At 37.7% G+C, this 27,142-nt stretch overlaps 2 protein-coding genes across 2 annotated transcripts; one reads left to right on the top strand and one right to left on the bottom strand.

Annotated features, from left to right (window-relative positions):
- Window positions 1-4,203: 4,203 nt before the first annotated feature.
- Window positions 4,204-20,435, top strand: usp4 (ubiquitin specific peptidase 4 (proto-oncogene)). Its single transcript, XM_015388344.1, has 22 exons — window positions 4,204-4,496; window positions 5,291-5,418; window positions 5,518-5,648; window positions 5,742-5,868; window positions 5,960-6,105; window positions 7,621-7,682; window positions 7,810-7,956; window positions 9,481-9,598; window positions 9,694-9,867; window positions 9,965-10,123; window positions 11,388-11,612; window positions 13,398-13,481; window positions 13,566-13,660; window positions 13,735-13,917; window positions 14,067-14,293; window positions 14,393-14,590; window positions 14,678-14,748; window positions 14,837-14,952; window positions 15,031-15,180; window positions 18,438-18,541; window positions 18,796-18,884; window positions 19,015-20,435. Exons 1-22 carry the CDS (start codon window positions 4,219-4,221, stop codon window positions 19,135-19,137), a joined length of 3,135 nt encoding a protein of 1,044 aa, XP_015243830.1. The 5' UTR covers window positions 4,204-4,218; the 3' UTR covers window positions 19,138-20,435.
- A 1,988-nt stretch (window positions 20,436-22,423) lies between these two features.
- LOC107093332 (glutathione peroxidase 1-like) lies at window positions 22,424-23,921 on the bottom strand. Its single transcript, XM_015388330.1, has 2 exons — window positions 23,618-23,921; window positions 22,424-23,072 (listed from the first exon to the last, which is right to left on the bottom strand). The coding sequence occupies exons 1-2, from the start codon at window positions 23,831-23,833 to the stop codon at window positions 22,722-22,724; spliced, it is 567 nt and encodes a 188-aa protein (XP_015243816.1). The 5' UTR covers window positions 23,834-23,921; the 3' UTR covers window positions 22,424-22,721.
- Window positions 23,922-27,142: the final 3,221 nt, after the last annotated feature.

Here is a 27,142-nt window from a genome sequence, read left to right as displayed (position 1 = left end):
ATAGATAGATAGATAGATAGATAGATAGATAGATAGATAGATAGATAGATAGATAGATAGATAGATAGATAGATAACAAAAATCAGATGAAACAAAATCATGGCTTTTCAGGCCTCCATAATCCTAGCAAATGTGAGAAGTTTGTATTTTTTATTTTAACAGACTATCCTTACTTTGAGCCTTGTGACTATTCATGATTAATACAATAATACTTAGAATATATTTTTTTGTTGTTGCAGGATTTAGACCACAGTAGACTATTTCAGCGTTTATATCTGCTGCACTTGTTGTCTTCTGACACACTTAGTTCAGACACCTTGTAACCTGCAACCCAAAGAGCCTGCTCCGTTCTGCATGTTTTGCGCTGTAATGAAGCCCTCATGATATCAGACTCAGTGGCTGTGGTTTGAGGGCCTGCGATGGTGAAATGCACTGATTGAAATTTGTTGAAGTTCTTTAATTGAATGAGAAATTGAGCTAAACGTGCCACAATTCAATAAATAAGTCATTAAAATATAATCAATGTTATGTTAAAGGTTAAATTGGCGTTTATTCATACAGTTATAGGAAATAAATAAAGTGTAAATCATTCAGGAGGATGTATTAGGGTTATATCATTATTTCATATGCATATCCTTTTTGCAGAATGTTGTTGACGTATTTCACTACTAATGTTACCAATTTGTCAGTTGGCTGAGATTAGTCTAATGAAATTGCTGTGAAGGTTTTTCAATTTTAGTTTTTATCTCTAGAGCCCAGCTAACTGTATTAATTATAGCAGGAAGTACTGTAGTTCAGGGAAAAATAATTAATACCGAAATAATTTTTCTTGATACAACAGATCAGTTTCATGATTTGCACATTTAATTAGCAGATTTTTTTGTGTTGATTAACTGTTCATTCAAAAGTGTTGACACATTTACATTTAACTGGTTGAATTGTGGCACTCTTGGCTTTCCATAATGTTTGTCTGGCACTATGCTTACATAACCAGACCCTAAATCGGGTGCTGATTTCACAACTCGACCACAGATGCACCATTCAGACTGAAAATATTTGCTGGATTTTCTCTTTACTTTTTTACTCTCATTACTGGATGTATAAGTGCTTCTGTGAGGTGATTGTTAAGAAGGGCGCTGCTCTTAAGGCAAAATCCATACAGCCTTTTAAAGACATACACTCCATTTGCGCCCTCCTCTGATTCTTGCTGGTATCACGTCACCATCTAGTAAAGTAATCATCTTTCTAGGGCGTGATAGATATGATCTGAATCTATCAGGATGCTTAAAATGATCCAAGATGCTCTTATTGTCTTCATTTAATAGAATAGTTTTGGATCTTTTTACATCTATTAGAGAGAATGAGTTTCATAAAGTACAAGTAATTAAGCATATTTAACAGTTCTTTATTTATGTGTAAGTAGAACAAAGCATTTGAGTGCCTTTTGTGCACAATATCAGTTTTTTTATTCAGTTTTGTGTTCCTTTTTTACTTTTATACTGTAATACGTTGACCTTTTTTTGCCAGATTCAAAGTGATGTTTACTTGTCCTACTTTTTATTGCTATTCAGCCATCAAGCTACATTCAGTCATGGAGTATTTATAATATAATGCTCATTTAGACCTGTTTAAATCTAGGGGGAAAAAATAACTGCTGTAAACATGAACAACTACTTAGATTTAATAGATTCATCTCCCAATGTTTATTTTTTTTCTAATAATTTCTCTGTGGCTTGTGCTGTGGTTGAGCATTTAGCTCCTGTCATTTTAAAGACAAGTTGTGGTGTTGTTGGCAACAGCTGAACTGATTAAGACTTCTGTTGTGTGTTAGCTACAGGGCACCTGGTGCACCCTCATTCTCTCTTTACATGTGATGTGATGTTCCTGTGGTTCAAAAAGACGGCATCAGTCAAACAGCAGAATGAAGCCCTTTCTAGGAGCAGTGTGTGAATCACTGCCCCAGTTTTACCTTCTCCTGTACCTGTTTGTCTGGTGATGATGTTTGTTGATGAGTGTCTGGTTGGCTGAAACCTGTGATGTTGTGTACTTGATCCCACTGACCGGATGTTTAAAAACTCCTGTGTTGAAATAAAACCATGACGCTCTGTGATCTCTGCTTCCTGACTGAGGGTATTTTTGTGGATCCACAATGAATATACTGAATATATAGCAATAAGTTATGTTTTTAAGTTATGATATGATTAATTTGTCACTATCTGGCTGAGCTAACCATGTTCATATTTTCACTTTTTTTTTTACCATTTTCACAAGTGTATTTAATAATTTACTGAGCCATGTTTCTGCTTGTGCTGCTCCACTGTGTTATATTAAATCCTAAGTGCGATCTTCTGTCAAGAGACGTCACACTTATTCTTCTGCAGATCAGCGCTACCGAAATGCTGATTTCATATTGATAGAAGCTCAGGAAGCTATAGAACAAGGGAAGAGGAATGACCGGTCCAACAGTTTGATAAATGCTGAAGAAATGACTTGGGTGAGTAGTTGCCGAAGATTATAGTGTAAAAACTGTTCATTTCTCTGCAAAGGTTCTAGTTACAGATGGCAGCCTCAATGTGGAAGAATCACGACTCGTCTGGTTAGGAGACTTTTTGCCTTTACCTTTACTAACATAACATTTCTGAATCCCCAGAAAAATTCATAATTTAATAATAAGCTATAGGGATCATGAATTATTACCCTTTAAACAAAGCAAACCTGGATATTGATGGATGAATAACAGGAAGACCAAGAAGAAAGAATGGTTGAATCCAGCAACTTATCAATTTTAGAACAAGTTTAAGCATATTTTCCTTGGAGTAAAAAGGAAGGATTTTGAGCAATAGATTTAGACTAATAGATTAACTTAAAATAGAAAACTGAAAACTGCGGGTATAATTTTAGTAATTTGCTGGGTAGAGCTACAGGGTTAGGATTAAAAATAGCTTTAAAATCTTCTTTATATTATCCATGAATCAAATGTTAAAATGTGTAAAATAGGGTCAAATGTTTTATTAATGTCTATAGGTTACTTTACAGCTTCAATGTAGATAATTTCATTGGATTAATCCATATTAGTTGCAGTGAATCAAGCTTATATGCAGACTAATGACCTAACACAAATGTACAAAATGATATTCTGCTCCAGATAACTTTCAACTACCAGGCATTGAAAGGTAAGACATGCTTGAAGTTTAAATGGAATGATTTTAATCCAGACTTTAGAGCTAAGGAGAACTTTTTTTGTCTCCGAATTGTGACTTTAATCTCAGAATTTTTTTTCTTTGAATTCTGACTTTTTTCTCAGAATTCTGACTTTTTTCTCAGAATATGGATTTTAATCTCGGAATTCTGACTTTTTTTCTGAGAATTCTGTCTTTAATCTTAGAATTTTGACTTTAATCTCAGAATTCTGTCTTTAATCTCAGAATTCTGACTTTTTTCTCAGAATTCTGACTTTAATCTTAGAATTTTGGATCTCAATGTAGATGGGCACCATGAAGGAAGAGATGTGGGAGCACTCAGCTTCACTGATAAAGATGTGAGTTGTTTGGGAGGGCTGGTAACACATTGGTGGAAAAAGATGGAATTAGGTGACTTTTTACATGCCAGAGGTGTCCCCGGTGATGCTATTTCATTAATGGAAGAGCAGAAGGGGATTAAAACAAGAGAGCTGTTAGCTTTCAGAAAACAGTCAGAATTCTGAGATTAAAGTCAGAATTCTGAGAAAACGGTCAGAATTGTGAGAAAAAAAGTCAGAATTGTGAGAAAAAAAAGGCAGAATTCTGAGAAAAAGTCAGAATTGTGAGATTAAAGTCAGAATTGTGAGAAAAAAAAGTCAGAATTGTGAGAAAAAAGGCAGAATTGTGAGAAAAAAGGCAGAATTCTGAGATTAAAGTCAGAATTCTGAGAAAACAGTCAGAATTGTGAGAACACAATCAAAGTCAGAATTGTGATATTATTCTGAAATAAAATTTAATAATCAGTTAACTTTTTTTATTTTTACAGTGGCCCTAATCCTCTTCCGTATACTGGCACTGTACCATAAATGATCGGGACCAGATTTAAAGGCCCTATGACCCAGCTTGACGTCAGAGGATAGCCTCCCTCCAGAAGTGAAGAGAATGTGATCTGTACATTGGAAACGAATGCAATTTCTAATTTGAAAAAACTAAAACCTGAGAAAACAGCGAAGTTACTTTCGAAACTTTATTTATTTTTATGAGGGAGAGCGCCTGCAGAGTCAGCAGCTCATTCAGCACCAGCTTGCGGCTGCGGCTTCTGGGAGGAAGCTGTCTCATGCTCGTTCACCAGCCTGCTCGTTCACGACACCGGTCCACTCGCTGCATGATGGCTGAAGGAGGCGGACCCGAATCCGGCAGCGCGGCAGACTCGGACTCAGAGCCGGTTGCCGCACAAATGCCAACTCCTTCAATAGAAAACCAAAAACAAACCATTGGGTCACTTTTGAAAACAACTTTAAAAAAGGGAGACGACTGGTAAGGATCGACAATATTCAGTCGTTGTTTGTCTTAGGGCTAGCTAGCATGAAACAGGAAGTGCTAACATGCTAAAGCTAACACCGAATATGAAAGCGTAAAACCGAAAGCTGTTGCGCTAGCGGCAAGCTAATGACACAGAGAGTAGCATGCTAACTGCTAAGCACTCCGACTGTTCTGTTAAGAGACATGTATGTGACCATAAACACCAACATTTGTCTGTACCAGATCAGATATTTACCCACCAGCTATATGAATAGAGATATAACCTCAACGCCCATGTAATGACAAGTTTGAGTAAGCTAACTTGAGATAGCTTACAGGCCCCGAAATTATCTGATGTATTCTAGTCAAACCGGCTCTCTGACAAGAAGTGGCTACTTTTATCGCTCTTGGGAATTTTAGTCCCAATGTTTTTCAATCCTTGTTAGCTATCTATATGCGGTTATTTATTTATCGTACTCTCATATTTATCCCTATCATATAAGGACCTGGGTCCTTTTTTATAGTTCTACGAAACTTGTTTTGTACTCAAGAGCTAATAACGTTAATTCTCCATTGCAGATAGTTATATTACTCCTTAACGTCTTTGCTTAACGTCTGTTGACTATAGGATTCGCTTTATACAAGAGAAAATCTAAACTAGTTGGTCTCTAGCTGAAACAGTTTGGTGTTGTGTAATGATCTGTCAAGACATAAGTCCACTGTTTCCTATTATCAGCCACCTTATAGTTTCTTGCATTCTGTCTGATTATAAGAAAAAACTAAATTCTAACTGATTACATTTTGTTTAGGTATCTAATAGACAGTCGGTGGTTCAAACAATGGAAGAAATATGTAGGATTTGACAGCTGGGACATGTATAATGTTGGGGAACGCAGCCTCTACCCAGGTCCAATTGATAATTCTGGGCTCTTCTCAGGTAAAACTAAAGAATTATCCTTTCCTAAATTAGAGAATATGAAAAATATATCTGTCATTGTCTCTCTTATAATTAATAATTTTATGTTTAATGTTTAAGACCAGGAGACTCAAGCCCTGAAAGAGCACCTTATAGATGAGCTTGACTATGTCCTTGTACCCACTGAGGCATGGAATAAGCTTGTCAGTTGGTATAGGTGCCTAGAGGGCCAGAGACCCATTGTCAGGAAGGTACAGCACTTATTTTTTTCCCTTTCATTTCATGTCGTGTTGATCTACTATCAGCTAATAACCGTTCTGTCTAATTCTGTATCTATCCTGTAGGTGGTTGAACATGGCATGTTTGTTAAGCACTGTAAGGTTGAAGTCTATCTGCTTGAACTCAACTTGTGTGAGAATGACAACATGGAGAATGTCATCACACGCCATTTCAGTAAAGCTGACACTATAGGTAAGAATTATGGCGAGGTTTGTGTTAGAACTGGGGGCTTTTTTTGACTGTATGTTGACTTGTTTGTACAATGTGAACTTTTTGTTTCCAGATACTATAGAGAAGGAGATGAGGACATTGTTCAATATCCCTTCAGAGAAGGAGACCAGACTCTGGAACAAATACATGAGCAACACATATGAGCAGCTGAACAAGCCAGACAGCACTGTACAGGATGCTGGTCTCTTCCAGGGACAGGTAGTGAAGACTTTGTACTATTGAGATTACACAAAGAGCACTGATAGACCATATGACATACCAACACATCGATCTTTGCTCCATCTCTACCTTAATTAGTTAGTCAAAGGCCTTGCTTTAAAAGAAGAACATGACATAGCTTAATGCAGAGCTGCACAATAGCCTCAATGTAAGATTTTTATGATAGGATTATAGTATGTAGTTCCCAGTATTCCTTGTTATGAGGAATTGAAGTATTGTCTAAACTGCATCATATTTACAACAGATTGACCTGAGACATTCTGTTGGGATTGTTTTGTAGAATATTGCAATTGTTGATCGCAGCTGCTCCTAAAATTAAAAACAGTGTACAAATTAGGGGTAGCTGATCGATCAGACCCGATTTTTTTATTTTATTTTGGGAGCTCAGTGATCAGCTGAACTTAGATGTGAAACTGATTTTCTCTACCACTGTAAAGGTCTGAAAATCACCCATCGTCAATGGCTTAAACTTTAATTTATATTTGAGTGCAGTTATTTCAGAAGTTTTTATTGTGTCATGGGCAATGATAAAAGTTTTTTCAATAAGATAAGATACAGATTTTTTGTAATATCTTTCAGATAAGCAAATTTTATTTAACGTTTAGTTACTGTAAGCTGTAATTATGGAAATTTAACAGAAATATATGCTTCAGACATATCATTCTATTGCAAACTTCTGTTTCATTTAAGTTGCTGAAATTAATTGGATTTTCAGTCATGTTATTTACGAAGATTTGCCTGTAAATATCCTGGTTGGTTAACTTATGTAACTGGCTTGGATACAGTCAAATGAAGGCTTACATCTGTTTAAAATTAATATAGATTGAAACTGTAACTATTGTCAAAATTAACTGCAAATCATTTAATAAACCCTCTACATCTTAACATAGCATGACGGCTGCTAATGTATATACTGTGTTTGTTTTTAACCTGAGACATAGCTATAACTTAAGGGCTGGTATATTCCCGCAGCAGTGTTTCTTAGTGTGCTTGTCGCAGATATGATGCAGATATTTTTTATTTATGCCCACTTTTGAAGCGGGGTCTGCGTTATGTTATTCCACCATGATGAAAGACGGACAGTTATCAAGTTTGTGCAACAACAGAGGGACATGAAGGCAAAAATTAGCACAGATCCAGGTGGAAAATGGGTCCGAGCGTTCTCTCGCTCCTCGCTCTTCTAGCTGGTCCAACTTCACGAGTCGATTTCCACAATGGTGGTCATACAAACAAAACAAGCCGGTAAGGTACCAAACAGGAAATTTGCATAGTGTAGAGCAGATGTAGATTTGACCAGTCCGAGGCCTCCTGTCTGCAGCATTGTCTGTGGTCACCTACAATTTTGGAGAGATGCACCGGAGTGTCTGAGGAAGGGGCGAGGGCATATCTGCGTTAACTGCGATACACACGCAGATGACCTGGTTTCTGAGCATAAACCAGCCTTTAGAAGTAAATGGTTAAAGTTTGGCTTTAACTCTGGTTGTTTTCCCACAGGTGCTTGTGATTGAACGCAAGAATGAGGATGGCACGTGGCCTAGACAAGCTTTGCAACCAAAGTAAGAAAACACTTTGATATATAAAACTAATACTTTTTTTTTTCTCCTGTATGATAATTATTATTTTTGCATATTAAAAGTTTAAGTTGTAATGTCCTTCCTGAATGTGCCTCTACTTTTTCTCCAGATCCAGTGCAACTCCATCTAGAAATTGTTCTACCTCCCCAAAACTTTCATCAAATTCATCAGTTGGTGCATCTCCAACAGTAACCAATGGCGACAGCAGCAGTAGCCCTGGTTATGCTCTTAATAACAGTACCTCCTCTAACAACAGGCAAGAAATAATATCTCCTATACTCTGCTGTTATTTTCTTCTTTTACATGTATTTATCTGCTTCAGCTACAGAGTAGCTTTTTGCAAAAGTGTTTTTGCATACAGCAGATAATGCATTTTACAGGAGAGTAGTCATTGCTTCTTTGAGCCAGAAAGTATATAATTGAATTTAAGTGAATAGGTTTACAAAAACATCCAATTCAGAAAAATTGGACTTTGTCATTTCTTCGACTTTATTGTGTTTGTTGATGTGATTTTTTTCCCCTTAAACCATGGTAGTTTGCATTTACGTCTGTTTGATTATTCCATTCTTATTAACGCAGTTGAAGCACAGATTGTTTTAGCTATGTGGTTTACAAGCAATACGAGTAAATCTGATGCTATTCCTGGTTTCTATTGGGTAATATTGTTTGGTTAAAGGACTAAAACTGAAGGTGTTATCCTAGAATTAGCTGCTGATGGGCTGCAACGTTGTTGCATGAAAGAAAGAAGAGCGTTTTAAATTGAAAGTATTCTGAACATGTTGATTTTTTTTTTTTTTCTAAATTCTTTTGAAATCTTAAAATGTATGTGATTATTAATTGATTGAAGAAAAATATCTTATGAGTTGATCAATTGATGTTTATGGTTATAGCTCACAGTTAACTGTAAATTGCTAATAGCTGCTATTGGCACTAGACCTGTGACTATCAGGTTTAGTGCCCCTGAGAGCAACTGGCAACATGGCACTGTTACGAAGTCAGTCTCCCTCTGTGTTTTGGAATCTGATAGCGGACCATTTTGGACCAGCAGATTGAGAAGTCATGAGTTACTTTTAAACACAAGTCCTCATTTACCCCTCTAGATTAAATCCTATCAGGGAACTAAAAATATGTCTGATCAAGTGATTCAGGCAATTATCTGTTTGTTGCCTATTAACAACTTTTAGCTTGGTTAGCTCTGATGTTTTAGTGGAACTCAGACCGCCTTAAAGTAGCACTCTGGGTCACATGACTAATTTAGTTCTGGATCAGACTCTTTGATGTTGAATAGGAGAATTTTTGAGAAGAGCAGTTTCAATATGTGTCAAGTACTGTATACTGAGGTGAAAATTGATTTAATATATCTGGAAATATAATTATTGAGTGGCAGTAGCTGATGTATATACTGTGAATAAAACTTTTATCTGCCAGGTACGTTACAGAATTTGAAATAGTTCAATCCATAAACAAGCCCAGATGGAAAGAAATACCACTTGGACCTAGTTTAATTTCATGAATTGTAAAACATACTGATGATGTACTCCAAATGTTAATGTTTAGTATTTCAATGTCCAGAAAATATCTACTAATTAGAGTCAGGAAAAAGGGTTTAATTAAAGCAAACACACACTTTATATTTAACAAACTGGCTCTCAATCAGCTGTGGATCAGATGAAGTGATGTCTCTCTCTACTTTCACCAAGACACCAAAGTGCAACAAATCTTGGTGTCTGGGTATGTATGTTTTAGTCTACCAGCAGTAACCAATCCCTTCTCTCCACAGATATGGGGGATACAATTCGTATAGCTCCTCCTACAACTATAGAGAGTCACAGTCGCAGCCTGGCCTGTGTGGTCTCAGTAATCTGGGTAATACATGCTTCATGAACTCGGCTCTCCAGGTAAAAGAATTCAAATGAACCAGCCTATCAGACTTATACATTTTTTTTTTTTGTTTTTTTGTTTACATAATCCTTTCTTGTTCCTCTTTTTCCAGTGCCTGAGCAATGTGTCTCTACTCACAGAGTACTTCCTCACAGACCAGTATGAAGCTGAGATTAACCGAGAGAATCCTCTGGGAATGAGGGGGGAGATTGCCGAAGCTTACGCAGATCTGGTGAAGCAGATGTGGATGAGCCGCAACAGTTATGTGGCCCCTCGTACCTTTAAAGTGAGCTGCTTCGGATAAATCAGAGAATGGTTAACTTCCTTTGCAAACTCACATAAAAGCCAACTAAAAGCAGTGATGTGTGCCTGTTGATTTGCAGACCCAGGTTGGAAGATTTGCTCCGCAGTTTTCAGGCTATCAGCAGCAGGACTCTCAGGAGCTGTTGGCCTTCCTGCTGGACGGACTCCATGAAGATTTGAACCGTGTCAAAAAGAAGCCTTACCTGGCCCTGAGGGATGCAGAGGGTCGTCCAGATGATGTAAGCAGTATGCATTTGAATGGTGTCAAATAAGTCTTTAATGCTGCATTAAAAAAAAAAACTGTTAGCATTAAGAATTTTTAGATTCTGTCATCTGAGAATTACATTTTTAATGTGGAATTTTATAATTTTGTTTTTTGATCTTCTTAGTTATGTGTACTAAAACAATTAGCTATTTGAGGCGTTTCTCTTTTTCAGTGACAAAAAGGATGGGCAAACTTTCAAAGGAAATATTTAAAAATAAAATTATAACAGAACTAAAGTAAAAGTCCATTTGTCCATATTCCCAGACCTGATGTGGTGACTTGCATGACAAGAGTACCAAATTTGACAGGATGTTGGGTTTGATTTAGCCCACAATAGAACCTCTTTGGAACCGTACTCAATTATGACTTTAACATTGCAAAAGAAAGCGTGCCTCCCAGAGAAATCTCAGTGCAGATGTTCAAGCAAGTAGGGGATCAAGAGGATGTTCTGCAAGAAATGCAAGATTCTTTTGTGAAAATGGATTATGGCTCCATCTTGAGGAACCCTGGTTTGGTTAAATTCAACAAACTTCTTGATTAGATAGGAGTTCCATCCAGACAAAGCTTCCACAGATCAGACTCCATTTAAAACTTGCTCCCAGAGTGGAAAAGTTTGAAGCCGACCCCAGCTGCACCATCTGCATAAAATGCTGCGGTCTGCCCCTGCTAGCCAATGTAGATCCCACCACCCTAAACACAAATGCACTGACATAAAACTACTTATGTGGAACATCCTCTTGCTTTGCCACTTAATGAGTTTTCGGTGGATGACATGTCTTGTTTTGCTATGTCTAAAATTATAACTAAATTACACTGGCAAAACAGACGCTGACATGTGTGAGATTTGATACTGCTGTTGTCTAGGTGACCACATCGTGTTTTTGGACCACTAAGAAACCTTTTTGCCTTAGTGTTGAAAGTAGTTTAATTTCTTGTTACCCCTTTGTGACACTTAAAGAGAACTGCTTCTTATGCTAACCTCAGCTTTTGTATTTTAAAAATTAAATTAATAAAACTAGTGTTTCTAAGAGGAAAAATAAGGTGACCAAAAGATTCACAGGCTGTTAAGTTTTTATAACATTATTTATACATTTATTATTTAACATTATTTGCTTTGTTTTCCAAGATTTATAAGACACGTCTCAAAATTCTTACTTAATCAGATTTTGGCTCTTGCCATCTTGGATTGCCATTGTATATTGTTATTAAAGCTTACCTGGTTGTTGGTTTGATTACAGATTGTTGCAAAGGAAGCCTGGACGAACCACCGCTTACGCAACGACTCCGTCATAGTGGACACTTTCCATGGCCTCTTTAAATCCACATTAGTCTGCCCAGAGTGTTCCAAAGTGTCTGTGACCTTTGACCCTTTCTGTTACCTCACGCTGCCTCTCCCTATGAAAAAGGACAGGACCATGGAGGTGTTTTTGGTTCGATCAGACCCTCAGTCAAGACCCACTCAGGTAATGCAAATTTAAGAGTCAGTCTTAAAGCTTTCCTTTGTAAAATAGATTAAAACCTATATTTAAACACGTTTGATAGGTTATAGGTTCCAACATTTAAAAGCGGTACATTTTTGTACTGGTTTTAGTCTTCCACTTGCAGCACGCCCCTCATCTGAAAAAAGACTTGGGAGATGCTGAACCTAGATGCATACACCTCAATTAGCTTAACTTAAGACTGTCTAAATAACAGTTTTATGGCAATGACTCTTCTAACAGCTTTTCCATTAATATGTGGAAAAATAAACAAATAGGTGTTTTCAAAAAACATTTCTGCAGCAATCATGCTGATTGAAATTAAGAGTAGAAGCCTTATTACAGTGTAATTTTACCAACTGTAAGGGGAGAAATTGGCTGGCTGAGAACCCTAAAGTAACTGGATAAAAATATATTCAAAAAGTTTTTCCTTTAATTTAACATGATGGAGCCGAGTCATAACTTTGGATATTTACACAGGTTGCATACTAAGTCTTTTTTATTAAAACATGGTTCACTGCATGTTTATTATATTGATATTTGTGGTTTTAAACTTTTCTTTGTATATTTACCTTTACAAGACCACATGACTGAGGTATGGTATTGTGCTTGTTGAGTAAAAAATGAAGTAATGGAAGAAACTCCCAGCATAGGTGTGAAATGAAAGTGTTAAAGATCAATATCAGGTGTAAGGAAGAAAAAACAAAACAAAAAAGCCCTCAAAATATATTCGATGCCACGAGGAATTAAACACAAGTAGTGCTCAGTTTACTGTAGTGGGAGCTAAAGCAGCAGAAGCCGCCAAATGGATTGATGTGTAAGTACTGCCAGCAGATGGCGACGCCATACAACTTATGTCTGCTGATCATACCCTGTGCAGAAATCTGTTCAAGCTAAAAAAAAAAACTAAGCAAGTGCTATCGGAGCAAATGATACGTGTTAATTGCTTCACTCAAACATGAACAGAACATTTTCAGTGTTTTTGATAAATGCATGATATTATACAATTCTATTCAAATGTTTTTTTTTTCTTTAGTGCATAAACAAAAAACAAAAGGTGATTACACTTCATGCTAAATGTTGAATCTAACCTTTAAAAACTTACTTTTGTTTAACATTTTATTCCAATATTAATAATTTGTCAGAAAAAAAAACTGCAAGGAAATCCAAAGAACCAAACTTTCCTATAAAGAGACAGATCAGATATATCTTTGCAGTGAAACCTGCTTGTTTTTTCTGCAGTGAAAGCTTCCTGCTTTGATCTCATTATATAAACTGTAGCCATATTATGAGTTTTGCACGTCCTTGTTGGTTTTTCTCCAGGTAAAACTCTGACAGTTTGATACGCGTGTACCCTCTCTGTTTTCACATGATGATACGATCCTGTATCCTTATGTCATTTGCCAACACCATGCAGACCAATCAAAAGAAGTTTTACAGTCAGGGGCAAAAATGAGAGCTTAGGCAGTGCCAGGAGCTCGTGTTATAAGAGCCGGTCTGCTGCAGAATATTCTTTTCTGTTGAGTTTGAAGGAGCCCTACACTACGACTTTTTTTTTTTGGCGCTTCTTTTTGGCTGTCAGTGTCTTCCTTCGTGGCCCATAACCGCACTTAGCATCCATGTATCAGCAGGGTAGACAATGCTTAATCGAGGTGCTAGAATCATTCAATTAAGGGTTAAGGTTCTTAATAATTTTTTCCTATTTACTATAGACCGGTTGAATTATTTAAGTCAGTCTTTAATTCTGCAACACTATTCCTTGTTCGGCAGTACCGAGTGGTGGTCCCCAAACTGGGAACAGTCACAGACCTCTGCAGCGCACTGTCCAAACTCTGTGGAATTCCTCCTGAAAAGGTCAGCTTGCCTCCAGATTTTGATCACTTGAATTTCTTTTTGACCACCGTTACTTAAGATTCACAATCCTTGTTGCCTTTGCAGATGGTGGTAGCTGACGTTTACAATCACAGGTTCCATAAAATTTACAGACGGGATGACGCCCTCAACCAAATCATGGACAAGGATGACATTTTTGTGTGAGTCTTCTTTAAAGACCTAATTTGTTTGTTGATTGCATTTAATTTTAATCCAATGCTTTTGGTCTTTGCAGGTATGAGGTCCAAGAGGAGGACAGTGAGAGGATGAACCTGCCTGTATATTTCAGGGAGCGCCACTCTAAGCATGTTGGGAGCTCTTCTAGCACCTTGTTATTTGGCCAACCTTTACTTATCTCCGTGCCCAGACATAACCTGTTAGCTGACGTCCTTTACGAGAAGATCCTGGAACGGATTGGGTAAGAAATGACTGGATAACTATAATAAAAATTAAAATTCAAGCATAGGCGACACATCTAGTGACACTTTATATTTTCTTATTAAGTTTGATGAAAAAATAAGCGTTACAGTCTGTAATGTTGCTTTCTTTTCCTGTTTTGTGTGGCAGACGCTATGTTAAACAGCAGCACAACCCTAATGGTGAAAGCCGAGCATCAGCATCAGCTACTTTATCCAGCTGCAGTCAGGCTCCTGAATGTTCTGCATCATCTACCATCAATGCCAGTCTGGGCGGCTGTGGCAGCCCCCAGTCAGACGGGGCCTCTTGCAGTGCCAGCTCCAGTAATGGTAGCAACCACTCCGGAACCTGCACTGAAGCTAATGGGCTGGATGACGGTAATAAGCAGATAGAAACTGCTATGGTTGCAAAAGAAAAACGTTATCTTGGAAATGTGATCCGGAATTTATTTGTCTTTCCAAAACTTTACTGTTTAGGTGATGACGAGGCCATGGATCACCAGGTGAGTCCTGAGCCAGAGAATGGGCAGTCTGAAGAAGAGGAGGAGAGCTCAGACTTGGAAAATGGCTCCAAAGGAGAGACAGCGAGGCTCTTTACTTTTAGCATAGTCAACTCCTATGGCACAGTCAATATCAGCCCGCTGCCGTGCAATGGAAATGTCCTCAAACTTAACCGTCAGTACTGATATTTTTGCATTTATTTATGCACTTTTTGAAAGTATTTTGTGCAGCCTCTGAATTTAATAATTATTTCCTATACAGCACATTCTACGGTGGCAATCGACTGGGACACGGAGTCAAAGAAACTGTACTATGATGAGCAGGAAGCGGAGGTCAGGAGTCTGTTTTTTTTCCCCTCAGATAAATGCTGTGACATAACATGCAAACAATCACTCATACTTATGAAAACATTTGTTGCAGGCCTATGAGAAACACGAGAGCATGCTGCAGCCTCAAAAGAAGAAAACAACTGTGGCTCTGAAAGAATGCATTGAGCTTTTTACCACCATGGAGACTCTGGGAGAACATGATCCTTGGTAAGGGCTCATTTGCAGTTGTTGGACTCAGACTTCTACCGCTGTATTTTAATATCAAAATCTGTTTTTGCAATGCAGGTATTGTCCAACATGTAAAAAACATCAGCAAGCAACAAAAAAGTTTGACTTATGGTCGCTGCCACGCATCCTGGTCGTTCATCTTAAGCGTTTCTCTTACAATCGATGCTGGAGGGACAAGCTTGACACGCTGGTGGACTTTCCTATCAGGTATGATGTTCAAAAGACTTCTGCAAATAAAAGCTTTATTTAAAGTCAGAAGTCAACCAGAACCTTTTATATATTTGCTGTTTTTAGCTACCAGCACAGGACACTTTAACACTAAAACTCTCACGGCCGTCATTTTGACGGTTCTGAGATTTTAAAGGGAAATAACTTTATTTACATTAATCATATGTTGCTCATGTTACTTGACTTTTTCTCTTTCTATATTTCCATCATTTTCATGTCATTTGTTTTTATAAGATAAAAACGTAAGAAATAAATATGGTTAATTTTACCTCAATCTCCCACAGCCATCATTTAGACAGCTCTATTAGTTGCATTGTAAATTCTTCCCGCAGTTGATTGACTTTCGGTACCTCAGTTCATCTCATCAACTGAGTGCAAACTGAACATGATGAATTAATTAGTTGAATTGAGTGTGGTGTGCCATTGCTTGGTTAGAAAGAAAACCTGCAGCCACATGGTCTTTTCTGGAACCGGTTTCAGACCCCTACTCTAGATAATAATATATATATATATTTTTTATTTAGTGGCAGAATAATGGTTAAAAACAGTCCCATAAACACAAATCAAATGAATTTTTTGCAAAATAAAACAAGATAATTGCCATCAGAGCTAGTGGGCTGCTGCAGACGGGCTAACATTAAACCTGGCTGCAGTTGGCCTAGGACAGGTATCTCTAAAGTTGGTCCTGGAGGGCCGCTATCCTGCATGTTTTAGAGGTCTCCATGCTCCAAGCACATCTGATTTACATTGATAGTTGATTAACAGGCTGTTACTGAGCTGCAATCATCAGAAGCAGTTGTGCTAAAGCAGCTAAACCTCTAAAACCTGCAGGACAGCAGCCCTCCAGAACCCACGTTGGGGGATGCCTGGCCTAGGAGCTCCGCTGGTTGCCAGGGTCCGCTCAACATCAAAACATTTTTGTAAATTACACTAAATCAATAAATGGGCCATATAGTGAAGCTTAAAAGTATAATGTTCTCACCTTAAATGATCTTAAAACCTACTTTTATAGAACAACAGAAAACAGAACTTTTAACTTAATACTCTTTGAGCGCTGCACTAGAACCTGCTGCTGCTGCGGTGCATGCTGGGAGAGCTATGAACCGCATGTTCCTGTACTTGTCTGCTTATCAGGGACCGGGTCGAGGGGGCAGCAGTCTCAGCAGAGACTCCCAGCAGTCTAAATGTAAAAGTCTTTATTAAAGCTGATAGCAATGCTATTCTTAGTGTCTAGAGTCTTCATATCTAAACATTATACATTGGTTAAAATCTATTCTTTCCAATAGAATAATTTAAACCAATTTAACAAATTTAAACAAATACCTTTTCTTAAATTTCATTCAGTAGGAACAAGATTTTTTTTTTTTTTTATATGTTCTGGTGAGTCTGGGAGGATTTACAAGAACTCAGCGTTGCTGTAGTTTGCGTTTGACCACACATAGCTGTCGCTTTATCGCAGCGCATCTGGCTTTCTGATAGTTCTGCGGTGCTGCCTGTAGTTGGTTCACCGGACTCTTCTCTTTTGGTGCAGGAGTTCTATTGAGAATTGATCAAATGGTTTTTGGACTTTTTTGTTGTTGACATTTAACTTTACTGATTCTCTTTTAAAAGAAAACATGTACATTCAGTAAATACCCTTTCATTAGTCCAAAATAAATGCCCCTTCTGATGTAATTTTTTTTTTATGTTGAATTTGTATTATTTTTTTCAGACTGAATGTTTTAGTTCTGTTTTGTGTGGTTTATTATTTATCTAGTTGGTCTTTTATAAAAGTATCTATTCCCCTGGTACTCTTATATTTTTCACCTTAAAAACCACAGACTTGTATTTTTCTTGTTGGGGAAGATGTTACTGACCAAAACAATGAATTACATAATTGTGAAATTGACAAGATTTTTTTATTTTATTTCAATGTTATCTCTAAAAGGCTGAATAGTGTGGCATGCATTTTTCTTCAGATACCCTATGCGAGCACACTTAAGCACCTTTTATTGCATTGTAGTTCATATGGACCATCTTTAAACATGAATTATTTTCAAACTGGATTCTGAGTAGACTTTAAGGGCTAAACATGGACATGCTATTTCAATCATATGTTACCGTGCTGAGGTATGTAGTTTTTTTTTGGGTTTTTTTGGATTGGTATCTTTATTTCGAACATGCAAGGGAAAAAAACAAAAAAAAAAAAACAATAAACGAATGGTTAAAAACATTGGAGAGGAAAACAACAAACAAGGTACCCTTCTTTCCTAAGTTAATTTACCTCTATTACATGTGCGAAAAGGAGTAGGAAGAAGTAAAACTTATGTGCTCCTACCCCTTTAAATCTTGTATTTCTTTAATTTACAATATTTATAATTATGTTGGCATATATATCCATATAAATACATACCTACCTACACATATACATACATAAATATATATACACACATATACCTTCATACATCTATACAAATAAACAAAACAAAAAACACAAACAAAACTTTGTACCGTACAATGCTTCTCTATACCTTTTGAAAATAATTTCTTTGTACATTTTTTTTTAAAAGGAATTTTTAGGCTTTAGGTTCTCATTTAGTTTGTTCCACAATTTAACTCCGCAAATTGATAAACATAATCTTTTCCTTGTTGTTTTACATCTATTAGTCTTAAAATTTCCCCTTAAATTGTACCCTCCCTCCCTTTCAGAGAACATCTTTTGTATGCAACCCTAGTTGTAACCCTAATGTGAAGAAGTGTCATTTTTATGCGTCTTACATTCAAGGAACAAGCCGTGCAATGGAATAATTGTATTCATCAATGAACAAATACACTTGTCAAATGCCTTTTTGTAAATCATAATCCTTTAACAATGCTGGATTGTGTAATCTGAACATCAGAGACGTTAATCATACATGTGGATGAGGAAATGCTGATCATTTCCCAAAGTAAAGTTGCTTCTTGTCTCAGACCTTTGATCAGAATTCGAAAGACAATAAAACCTTTCTTTATCACCCAGTTGGTTTTATTGCGAAACATACTGAACATAAAGACTTTCGGCCTTTTTTAAAATCCTCTTCAGTGGCATTATACATTGTGTGTGTAAAAACAAGAAGTTGCTACAGGATTGTGTAGTCTTACTAGCTACGTATCACACGCTGACTGCTGTTGGGAAACGTTTACCACCATTGTTGGGTTAAAAGGAGATGAGTAATTTATCCTTGGCTAAAGCAGAACAAATCCTTTTCTTTTGTCAGGGATCTGAACATGTCAGAGTTTGTCTGTGATCCAAAGGCCAGCCCTTATGTCTACGACCTCATTGCTGTTTCAAACCACTACGGAGGAATGGGGGGTGGTCACTGTAAGTCAATTTATTTTCCAGACCCGCTTTATTCCATATTATTTTTTTACAATTAAAACATTATTGTAAGCTCTGTAGTCTACGTCTTACCAATGCATCACATTTGGTGCAATTTATAGTATCAAATACCCTTATTTGCAGCTGCATGTACAAGTTTAGGTTTCCCCAAATGCATGTTCCCAAACTAGTGTGATTAGATCTTCCTTTTTTGACTCTGAATAGCAGTTTAACATTTTCATGTTGTCTTGAGACAGATACCGCTTATGGCAAGAATAAAATGGATGAAAAGTGGTATTACTTCGATGACAGCAGTGTCTCGTCTGCCTCCGAAGATCAGATTGTGGTTAGTTGAACTCTTTAATTATTGCTCTATGTGCTAAAAGAATGACTCCTTTGCCTTCTTGATTTTCTGTCTGCAGTGTCAGGTGTCCTTGTTGTTGTAGTGTAACCTTAACCCTGTCATCTTGTCGCAGACTAAAGCAGCCTACGTGCTGTTCTATCAGCGCAGAGAAGAGGAAAACCCCTTAAAAGCTGAGCCATCTGCCTCGCTGGGAGGAGCTGCCGAGGCGGCAGACGACCACATGGACACAAACTGAGGAGCTCTGACCCTTAAATGCAACCTGGAAAAAATGGCGAATAGAGACTTGGACATGCGCACACCATACTTCTTTAGTGGTAGAGGACTCCACAGACTTATTAACCCTTTCTTCCTCGCGTTTATTTGACTTCCGTCTTGTCTTTGTCTTCAGCGAACAGCCTTGTCCAAAAGGTGAACTAAAAGACTTCCCCCGGGCATCGGGTAGTCATAGTGAACTCATTTGGGGCTTTGGAGGAATGACAGTTAAAATAGAAGCTCTCTCTAGATGAGCAGAATGTTACAAGTGCCCACAAAAATTATTGAAAATCGAAAAGAAAAAAGCCAAATGCTCATATTGTTTCAACCAAAGTAATTCTAGTTATTTATGAATAGATGTGATGCATAGGTTAGCAGGGTTTTGGTGTGCTGCCTACATTTATTTTGAACTTCTGGTTTCATTAATGGAGATGCAGGTTTATGCGTGTGAGCTGCTCACAGAATAATGGCTGCCACCATTATAGAGGCTTTGCTGCGTCCTTATTGGTGGATCCCTGGGTGCATAGCTGTCACAGCTCTGTGATACATTCACCTTTTTGACATTGGACTTGGCAGGTTAAAGCTGGTCGGCCTTGCTTTTGTTTTTTTCTATAAAGAACAGCTTAAATTTTGCTGTCCTTTGGGCCTGTTATGAGAAGATTCCTACCCTCATAAAAGTTTTCCTTTTTTATATAATCTAAAAGAAATAAGCGGCCTTTTTATTCCTGCAAACCTGAAAACAAAGGAGGCACTTTGAAATCTTTACAAGTACATGATCTGTCTGCTTCTGGTGTATTTAGTCAGGAAGGTGTGGTGTGGCTGTAGCATTAAGGCTTATGGTCACTCGTGCACTTTCTAAATCACTTAGTCTTTTTAAGGGTCTTTTGATTGCTGCTGGATCAGACCAGCTCACCTTGCAATAGCATCGTCCTCATTGGTCATGTACATTCATGCCGCTCTGTACGGAAATGCCTGTTTTATGTTTCAAAGCACACTGAGTGAAAGAAATAAACTGGTATAAAAATGATGGTTTTGATCTTGGAAATTAAACATGGGAATGCTGTGCATGTAATGCCAAACATAAGTGAAGCAGCAAACTCCATGTAGTTTTAATTGGCACAAAGTAAATGCAGAGTTTAGCATCTTAGAAATGATAAGCAACAGAGATGGAATAAAATGCGCTTAAGATGTGTGGTTTGACATGTTAAAGGTGTTTAGTACTTGTTTACAGTGTTGTGTGGAAAAAGTTCTGCACTCTTGTTTAATAAATAGAATAAATAAGTGATGTTTTTTTTTTTTTAAGTGCACAGTCTACTGGTTGGTTCCAATATAGCTGCACCTTTCAGAGATGATTACCTGAATAATACACATCTGCAACTTTGTAAAGCTTTCTGCCTGTAATCACTCTTTTGCTGGAAGACCATTCTACCAAGAAAAAAAACACAGAACAAGCCTGACAGCAGTCTAAGAGATGTGTAGAAATATTCTCAGTAGCTGTAAAAATTCCTTTCATCCATTTATCCAGGTTGTTTATAAATGAGATATATTTGATTTCACATAATAAATTGATTGAGTTTATTGATCTCACAGTAGAGAAATGTTCTCATTACATCAGCTCAATAGTCAAAAAGAAGGTGCCAAAAGGAGGAAAAGGTGCTTGGGGTATATATAGTGTGTCTATATAGATAGATGGATAGCTGACGGCTGAAGTCTCTTATTTAGCAGGATTATTATAAAGTGTTTTTGCACAGAGTATTAGATATTACACAAGCTGTTATAATGTTGCATTGTGGAGTCTAATGGCAGCAGGGATAAATATTCTGCAGTAGTGCTCCTTTTTGACATAAAAACTGGAATCGGTGTGTATATTTACAGGTAATAAACCAAAAAAGATTTGGCATAATAGAACAAAATGTTTCAACAACCTTCTGAAATGTGTGGTTTGCATGTCAGCCACCGTTTAATCTGAGTCCTCTGAATAAAATGCATTACAAATGCTTTTAGGCATCCTTTGAATAAGATCAAGAAAAAAAAAAACAGCATACCATTACAGTAGATCTGAACATCTGACAAAGCAAGAGGATGAATGAACTGCAAAGCTGCCAAAGCTTGGCTGCACAGCTAGACTGACAATCTGGGTAAGGAGAGCATTAATCAGTCAGCCAAGAGACCTTTGGTATCTGGAGAAGCTGCAGAGATCCATAGCTCAAGTGGAAGGATGCTTTGACAGCACTACTTTTTGTTTTGCACTACAAACTACAATCCTGGCTTTAATAGATTTCTGGCACAGAAAAAGCCAATAAGTCAAATTTTCATTCAGATAGAATTAAGATGGGATACAGCAAATATGGAACAAGATCCTCTGGCTTTGAGCTGCGACTGTTATTTTAATAATTGAATTTTATTGATCTCACATTTGAGAAATGTACCTCTGCATTTAACCCATCCCCTCAGGGAGCAGTGTGGGGGTTAAGGGTCTTGCTCAGGGACCAAGCGTGGATTGATTTGGGTACTTGAAACCTTCTCAGATCACAAGCACGCTGCTCTAAGCCACTAGGCCAACACTCCCCCAATTTATATATGCTCAGTTTTATTTGATAACATTTTTTATTCTATTTAATCCATTTTATTTGATTAATCAAAAAGAGGTACTTTCATTAAACATTTAAACACTGAGCATTTGAAATGGCAAAAAATACACATGTAATTTAATAATATCCAATGGAAAATCTTTAGTTTCTTTATACTGCTACAAAAGTAGATTTTTCACCACTTTACCAATGTTACAATTTGTGTTAAATTGCTTCAGCCCTACTCTGGTTAATTTACACAGAACTGATCTGTATGGTTGACAGATGTCTGAGATAAATATATACACCTAAACACACAATCCCCACAATGATGCAAGCTTGTGGCAGAATCAGAACTAAAGCAGGAAGGAGCTTTATTCTGAGCCTAAGCATAAAGCAGGGATTATGTGCATTACTTAAGGCTGGTGATGAAGCATCTTCTCTGGGTTGCAAAGTAACATTTTATGTCAGGTGACTAAACCTTAATTACTAACCACACCTGTCTGGTAGAAAAATAAACTATGATCTGCAATGGTAAGTGCATGAGGCTGCAGAACAAAACAGCTATTTCACAAACTATATTTAACTTTGCTGACCTTTCTAGCTCACTAAACGGAACTTAACTAAAATATAATATATAGCTGTTTAGATGCCATACAGCATCTAAGGGTCTGGGGGAAAAAAAAAGACATTTTTTGGAAAAAGACTTTTTATTAGACCTCACATATCTCACTTCAGCTGTGCTTTCCACGCAGCTGGTGGAGCTGTCAATGTTGCACATTTTACATTTCATCCAACACCCCCCTTACACCTGGTTTCAGAGGATGTCTTCATACAGTAAAAACAAACAACACAGCCACACCAGACACAGGAGAGCACAGGTGATGCCAAATAAAACACCATGGAGGGAATACAAAAAGGCCCAATGATGTCAACCTGATGGAAACACCTTGGATTAGTGCTAGAACTAATGGTGCAAGCGTGAGCTTTAGGGTGGTTAGTTGGCTTGGCTGAGGAGCTTCTTGATGTCTCCCTCAATGTCGCTGGTGAGGAATCTCCTGCTGTATCGCTTGAAAGGCACTCCATCTGGCCCAATGAGGAACTTCTCAAAGTTCCAGGCTATGTCGTTTCTGCTCACTGGGCTCCAGATGATCAGCTTGGGGTCATTCATCAGGGATGAAGGCTCGTCACTGGGGAATGGGAGCTTTTCTTTGAGGAACACAAACAGGGGATGGGCATCCTTCCCATTGACGTCCACCTTCTCCAGGAGCTGAAACTTCGGCTCGAAGCCGTTTCCAGGACGGACATACTTCAGGGACAGGAGGATTTCTTCATTCTTGCAGTTCTCCTGTGGGTCGATTATTAACACTGATATTATCAAGCGGTCTCACTCATGTTTGCCCTTATCTGAACCAGGAAGGACAAAGAAAAACTGACTTCCTCATTACAGTTAAAAAAATAAAAATAAAAAATAGGCTAATTAAGTCAGTTGTAATCCAAATAAATAATTTACTAAGTCACAGCGGTCTTCACTTGGTTTATTGCAATAAAGTACATTTTAAAGCAATAAAAAAAAAAACATATATAATGGATGTTTATTTAGCTAATGGGTGTAACTCAAGTGTCATTTCCTCTTTTTCTAAAAATTCCTCAAAACTTGTTTTTTCCAGGTAAGCTAACAAGTTAATGTAGGTTTTAACCAAATAATCTCAAACAATAGCAAGAAGAGCCTTTTATAATAAAATCCAATTTTGGAAAAATTTGGAAAATAAAATAACCCCCCCAAGATAAACTGCAAATTTAAATAAAAAAATAAAAACAGACTACAAGTAGGCTACATGCTGTTACGTGACTGCTCTGTAAACAGACAGGGTTGTAGAAAGAGGTCCTCACCTGATGGCCGAACTGGTTGCAGGGTATTCCCAGGACAACGAGCCCCTTGCTGGCGTACCGCTCGTGGAGCTCGTTCATCTGGGTGTAATCCCTGACCGTCGTGCCTCAGAGAGACGCGACATTCTCAATAAGGACGACTTTACCCTGAAGTGACGAGAAATTAAATATTTCTCCTGTGAGCAGTTTGGCCGTCAGGCTGTAAAACTTCGACGCCATCGTTCAGGTTTTCCTTCAGAGACACCGCTTTCCTCAAGTTCGTTGCTCTCTGCCGTCTCCCTTTGCTCCGCGGTTCTTAAGATCTCAAAGAGTCTGCTTTCACTTGTCAAGATAGTTACCTCTCTATAATTTCACTAGGTTCAAGATAGTTCCCTCCCAGTAAAGCGCGGGAAATTAATAGGCTGCGCCATACATTACGTCACATCCGAGTTTAGAAATCAAATTGACATGAGTAAATCAGAGGTTAAAAGTATTATTAAAAGAAAGATTCAAGAAAAACGGCAAAAATATTGGGAAGAAGATGTAAAAGGAAGATGGTTTTACAGAATACAAAGGAAGGTTGGAAAAATTGGGAGGAGCAGAATACAGGAAAGGATAATAAGACTATGGTTGGGACATACAGGACTTAAAGCTACAGTGTGTAATAATTACAGGGATATACAGTCAGAAATGTAATATATTATACATAACTATGTTATTTATCATCATCTACGAGCTCAGCCTCTTAACCTTAATATTTGCGTTGCCTTAGAATTCGTTATTTATAATTACATAGGAGCGGGTCTCGCAGCCATGGAGGCAGACATCTTTGCGCTACGCAGCGCAGAGCCAACAAACTAGCAATTGCGAGATCACCAAAACGTCACAACGATGTAGAAAAAATAATGGGGATATTTATTATCTTAAGTCTACATGAAATCTATACCCTACACAGACTAATGAAATACTATCTGTAAAATTATCTATGTAAACAAACCTCATCACTTGAGAAGGTAGGTGATGTGGACGTCGTGGAAGACATTTTGTCCCGTAACGCTCGCCGTACTGTTGGGGGGGAGAAGCGGTGGGGGGGGGGAGATGTTCATGTTGCTGCAGTCTGACCGCTAGATGTCGCTAAAAGTTACACACTGTAGCTTTAAGTTAACATTACAGTTACTGGGAAAACATGAAATAGGAACTTGCAATGTATGTGGGGAATTTGAAACGATAGAACGGGTTATGTATAACTGTAGGAAATATCAAAGACAAAGAGCACAGCTGATAAGGAGTCTTGAAAAGGAAAAAGAAAAGTATTGTCTAATAATTATTTTAAGGAAAAGCACTTTCGATTTAGGTTATAGTATTATGTTTCATTATTTACTGGTAACAGGTTTAGCGAAAAGAATATAGTTTTTATTTTATTTATTTATTTTTGAGCATGTTTGTCCTGAACCACCCTCCTTACTGGTTGGTGGCGGTAATGCACCATATAGTTGTTTGCCATCCGCCAATACATTCTTGAAGAAGAATTTAGAAATCTAAGCAGGGTTTGTAAATTTTCATGGAATGTTTATTTTGAAAACAAAGATCAGAAGCCAGGCTGTTGTCTGGTTTAATTCCCATAGATTCGCCCCCTTAGTCCCTGAGCTAGACCATTAAACCCAATAAAGTTCTCACTGTGCTGCACTGTGGCAGCCCAGTGTATGGTTTAAATGCAAAGGACAAATTTAACTGGAATGTAAAAAGTTGGAATTGTAAACACATTGATGATTATTTAGCAATGGCATGCACAGAATTTTTGGAGTGCAGAGGCAGAAAGGAAAAAAGGGCAAAGGAAAAAAAAAACATGACTTTATTATCCAAGTTTGAAGATGTTTCGATTCCCATCCAAAAAGCTTTCTGAATTCAAAACGTCTGATGTAGCACTGAGTGCAGGGCTTATAGAGTGGCACAAACAAGAGCCTTGTTATGGCTTAGAAAACATGCAAATTGAACTTAAAAACAGGTCCACCCCTTAGTAATGGGGAGTCTTTGAGGTCTTTGTAAAACGTAAAATGAAGTAAAACCCAACAATTACCCATGCCTCTGTAAAGGGGAGTTGTTAGGGTCGTTTTTGGCCTGGCTGAACTGGCGAGATGTTTTGAGCCCCTGCGTGGTGATGAGGATTGATAGCGTAAAGGAATCAGCTCTAAAGCTGCGTTATAGGTTTTCGAGAGCTGAAACCTGAGTCCACCCCCTCTGTTTAAGGTTGGTTTTTCCAACAGAAATGGCGTCCTTCACATCCCTTTCAATTGAGGATACACACACATATAGTGTCCTCAGCACTAAATACACGTGAAAAAAATAATCTACTGCAAAAATAGGATGATTTCCAATTGTGGAAATTGTCACTCTTAGCTCCCATTTCTTTACTTGTTTTGGACTCAACAGTAAGAACTCTATCGTGGGTTGAAAAGGAACTTTGGACTGCTGTGCTGAATCCTGCAGCGACACAAAAGCACATGATTGAAAGTTGTCAAAACTGGGACTAAGCCCTCCAGAAAATTACTTTAAAAAAAACCCAAAAAAAAACACGGTAATCAACAGCTATGCTTTACCAATAAGTTGGTCAAATGATCCACTTAGTGTGTAGCCAGTAACCACAAAATATACATTAAGCGTAAAGATGCAGGTAGAGGCCTACTGAGCCTCAGAGCCACCATCAAAGATGAAACATCCAAACTCAAAGAGTAAATTAGGAAGATGGTGAGGAAGTGCATAGTGAATTTCTCAGGCCATGAAAGCTGGATGAGAAGGAACCAAAGGAAGCATCCTGGGGATAGAAGGGTCAGAAGTGGCTCCAACAGATACCGGAAGAAACATTAAACATTTCAGATCGTAGTGCTCAGAACAGTTAAGATCCTAAAAAATCCTTCAAGCTCCCAGGCCTCAGGAAATTCACCTAAGCTTGTGATAGAGATCCACCCACCCCGGCCCAGAGTACAAGGGGTCCATTATAATGCGAAACATTAAATGCCAACAACAGATTTTTTGTGTTTTTTGTGAAATGTAAATTCAGAAGGATGTTATAGGCAAACAATGGCCTATTTGTTAAAACGTGGAAGGGCCCTTCCACACAAATAAGTGGAAAGATATTAGAAACAATATTTAACAGTGCTGATAAGACTCACAACTTAAAAAAAAAAAGCAGTATCCTTTTATTGTGTGTGTGCAGTAGAAGAACAATCACAAAAAGCAACTGTGAACTTGGGTTTTGGATTTCACATCACATTTCTGCATCCCCCTTCTTCTTCAGCAGCATCTTAAACAGCGTGACTGCAACACTCCAGCATCTCACATGATGATCAGTCAGGTGATCCATAAACCCCCTTGTGACTGCATTCTTTCTTTAAAAAAGAATTTAGAACCCCACTTTAAAAAGCATGTGTTTTCTTTTCCCATGATTCCAGAACTACATAAAAAGGTAAAGAATTTTGAATTAAGGGAAGTGAAAAGGTTTAGTCAACAAATGCATACTATATATATATATATATATATATATATATATAT

Source organism: Cyprinodon variegatus, unplaced genomic scaffold (genome assembly GCF_000732505.1).
Source record: "Cyprinodon variegatus isolate N-32 unplaced genomic scaffold, C_variegatus-1.0 Scaffold420, whole genome shotgun sequence".
Classification (NCBI taxonomy): domain Eukaryota; kingdom Metazoa; phylum Chordata; class Actinopteri; order Cyprinodontiformes; family Cyprinodontidae; genus Cyprinodon; species Cyprinodon variegatus.
Note: the sequence above shows the minus strand (reverse complement) of the source record. Positions and strands in the feature narration are given on the sequence as shown.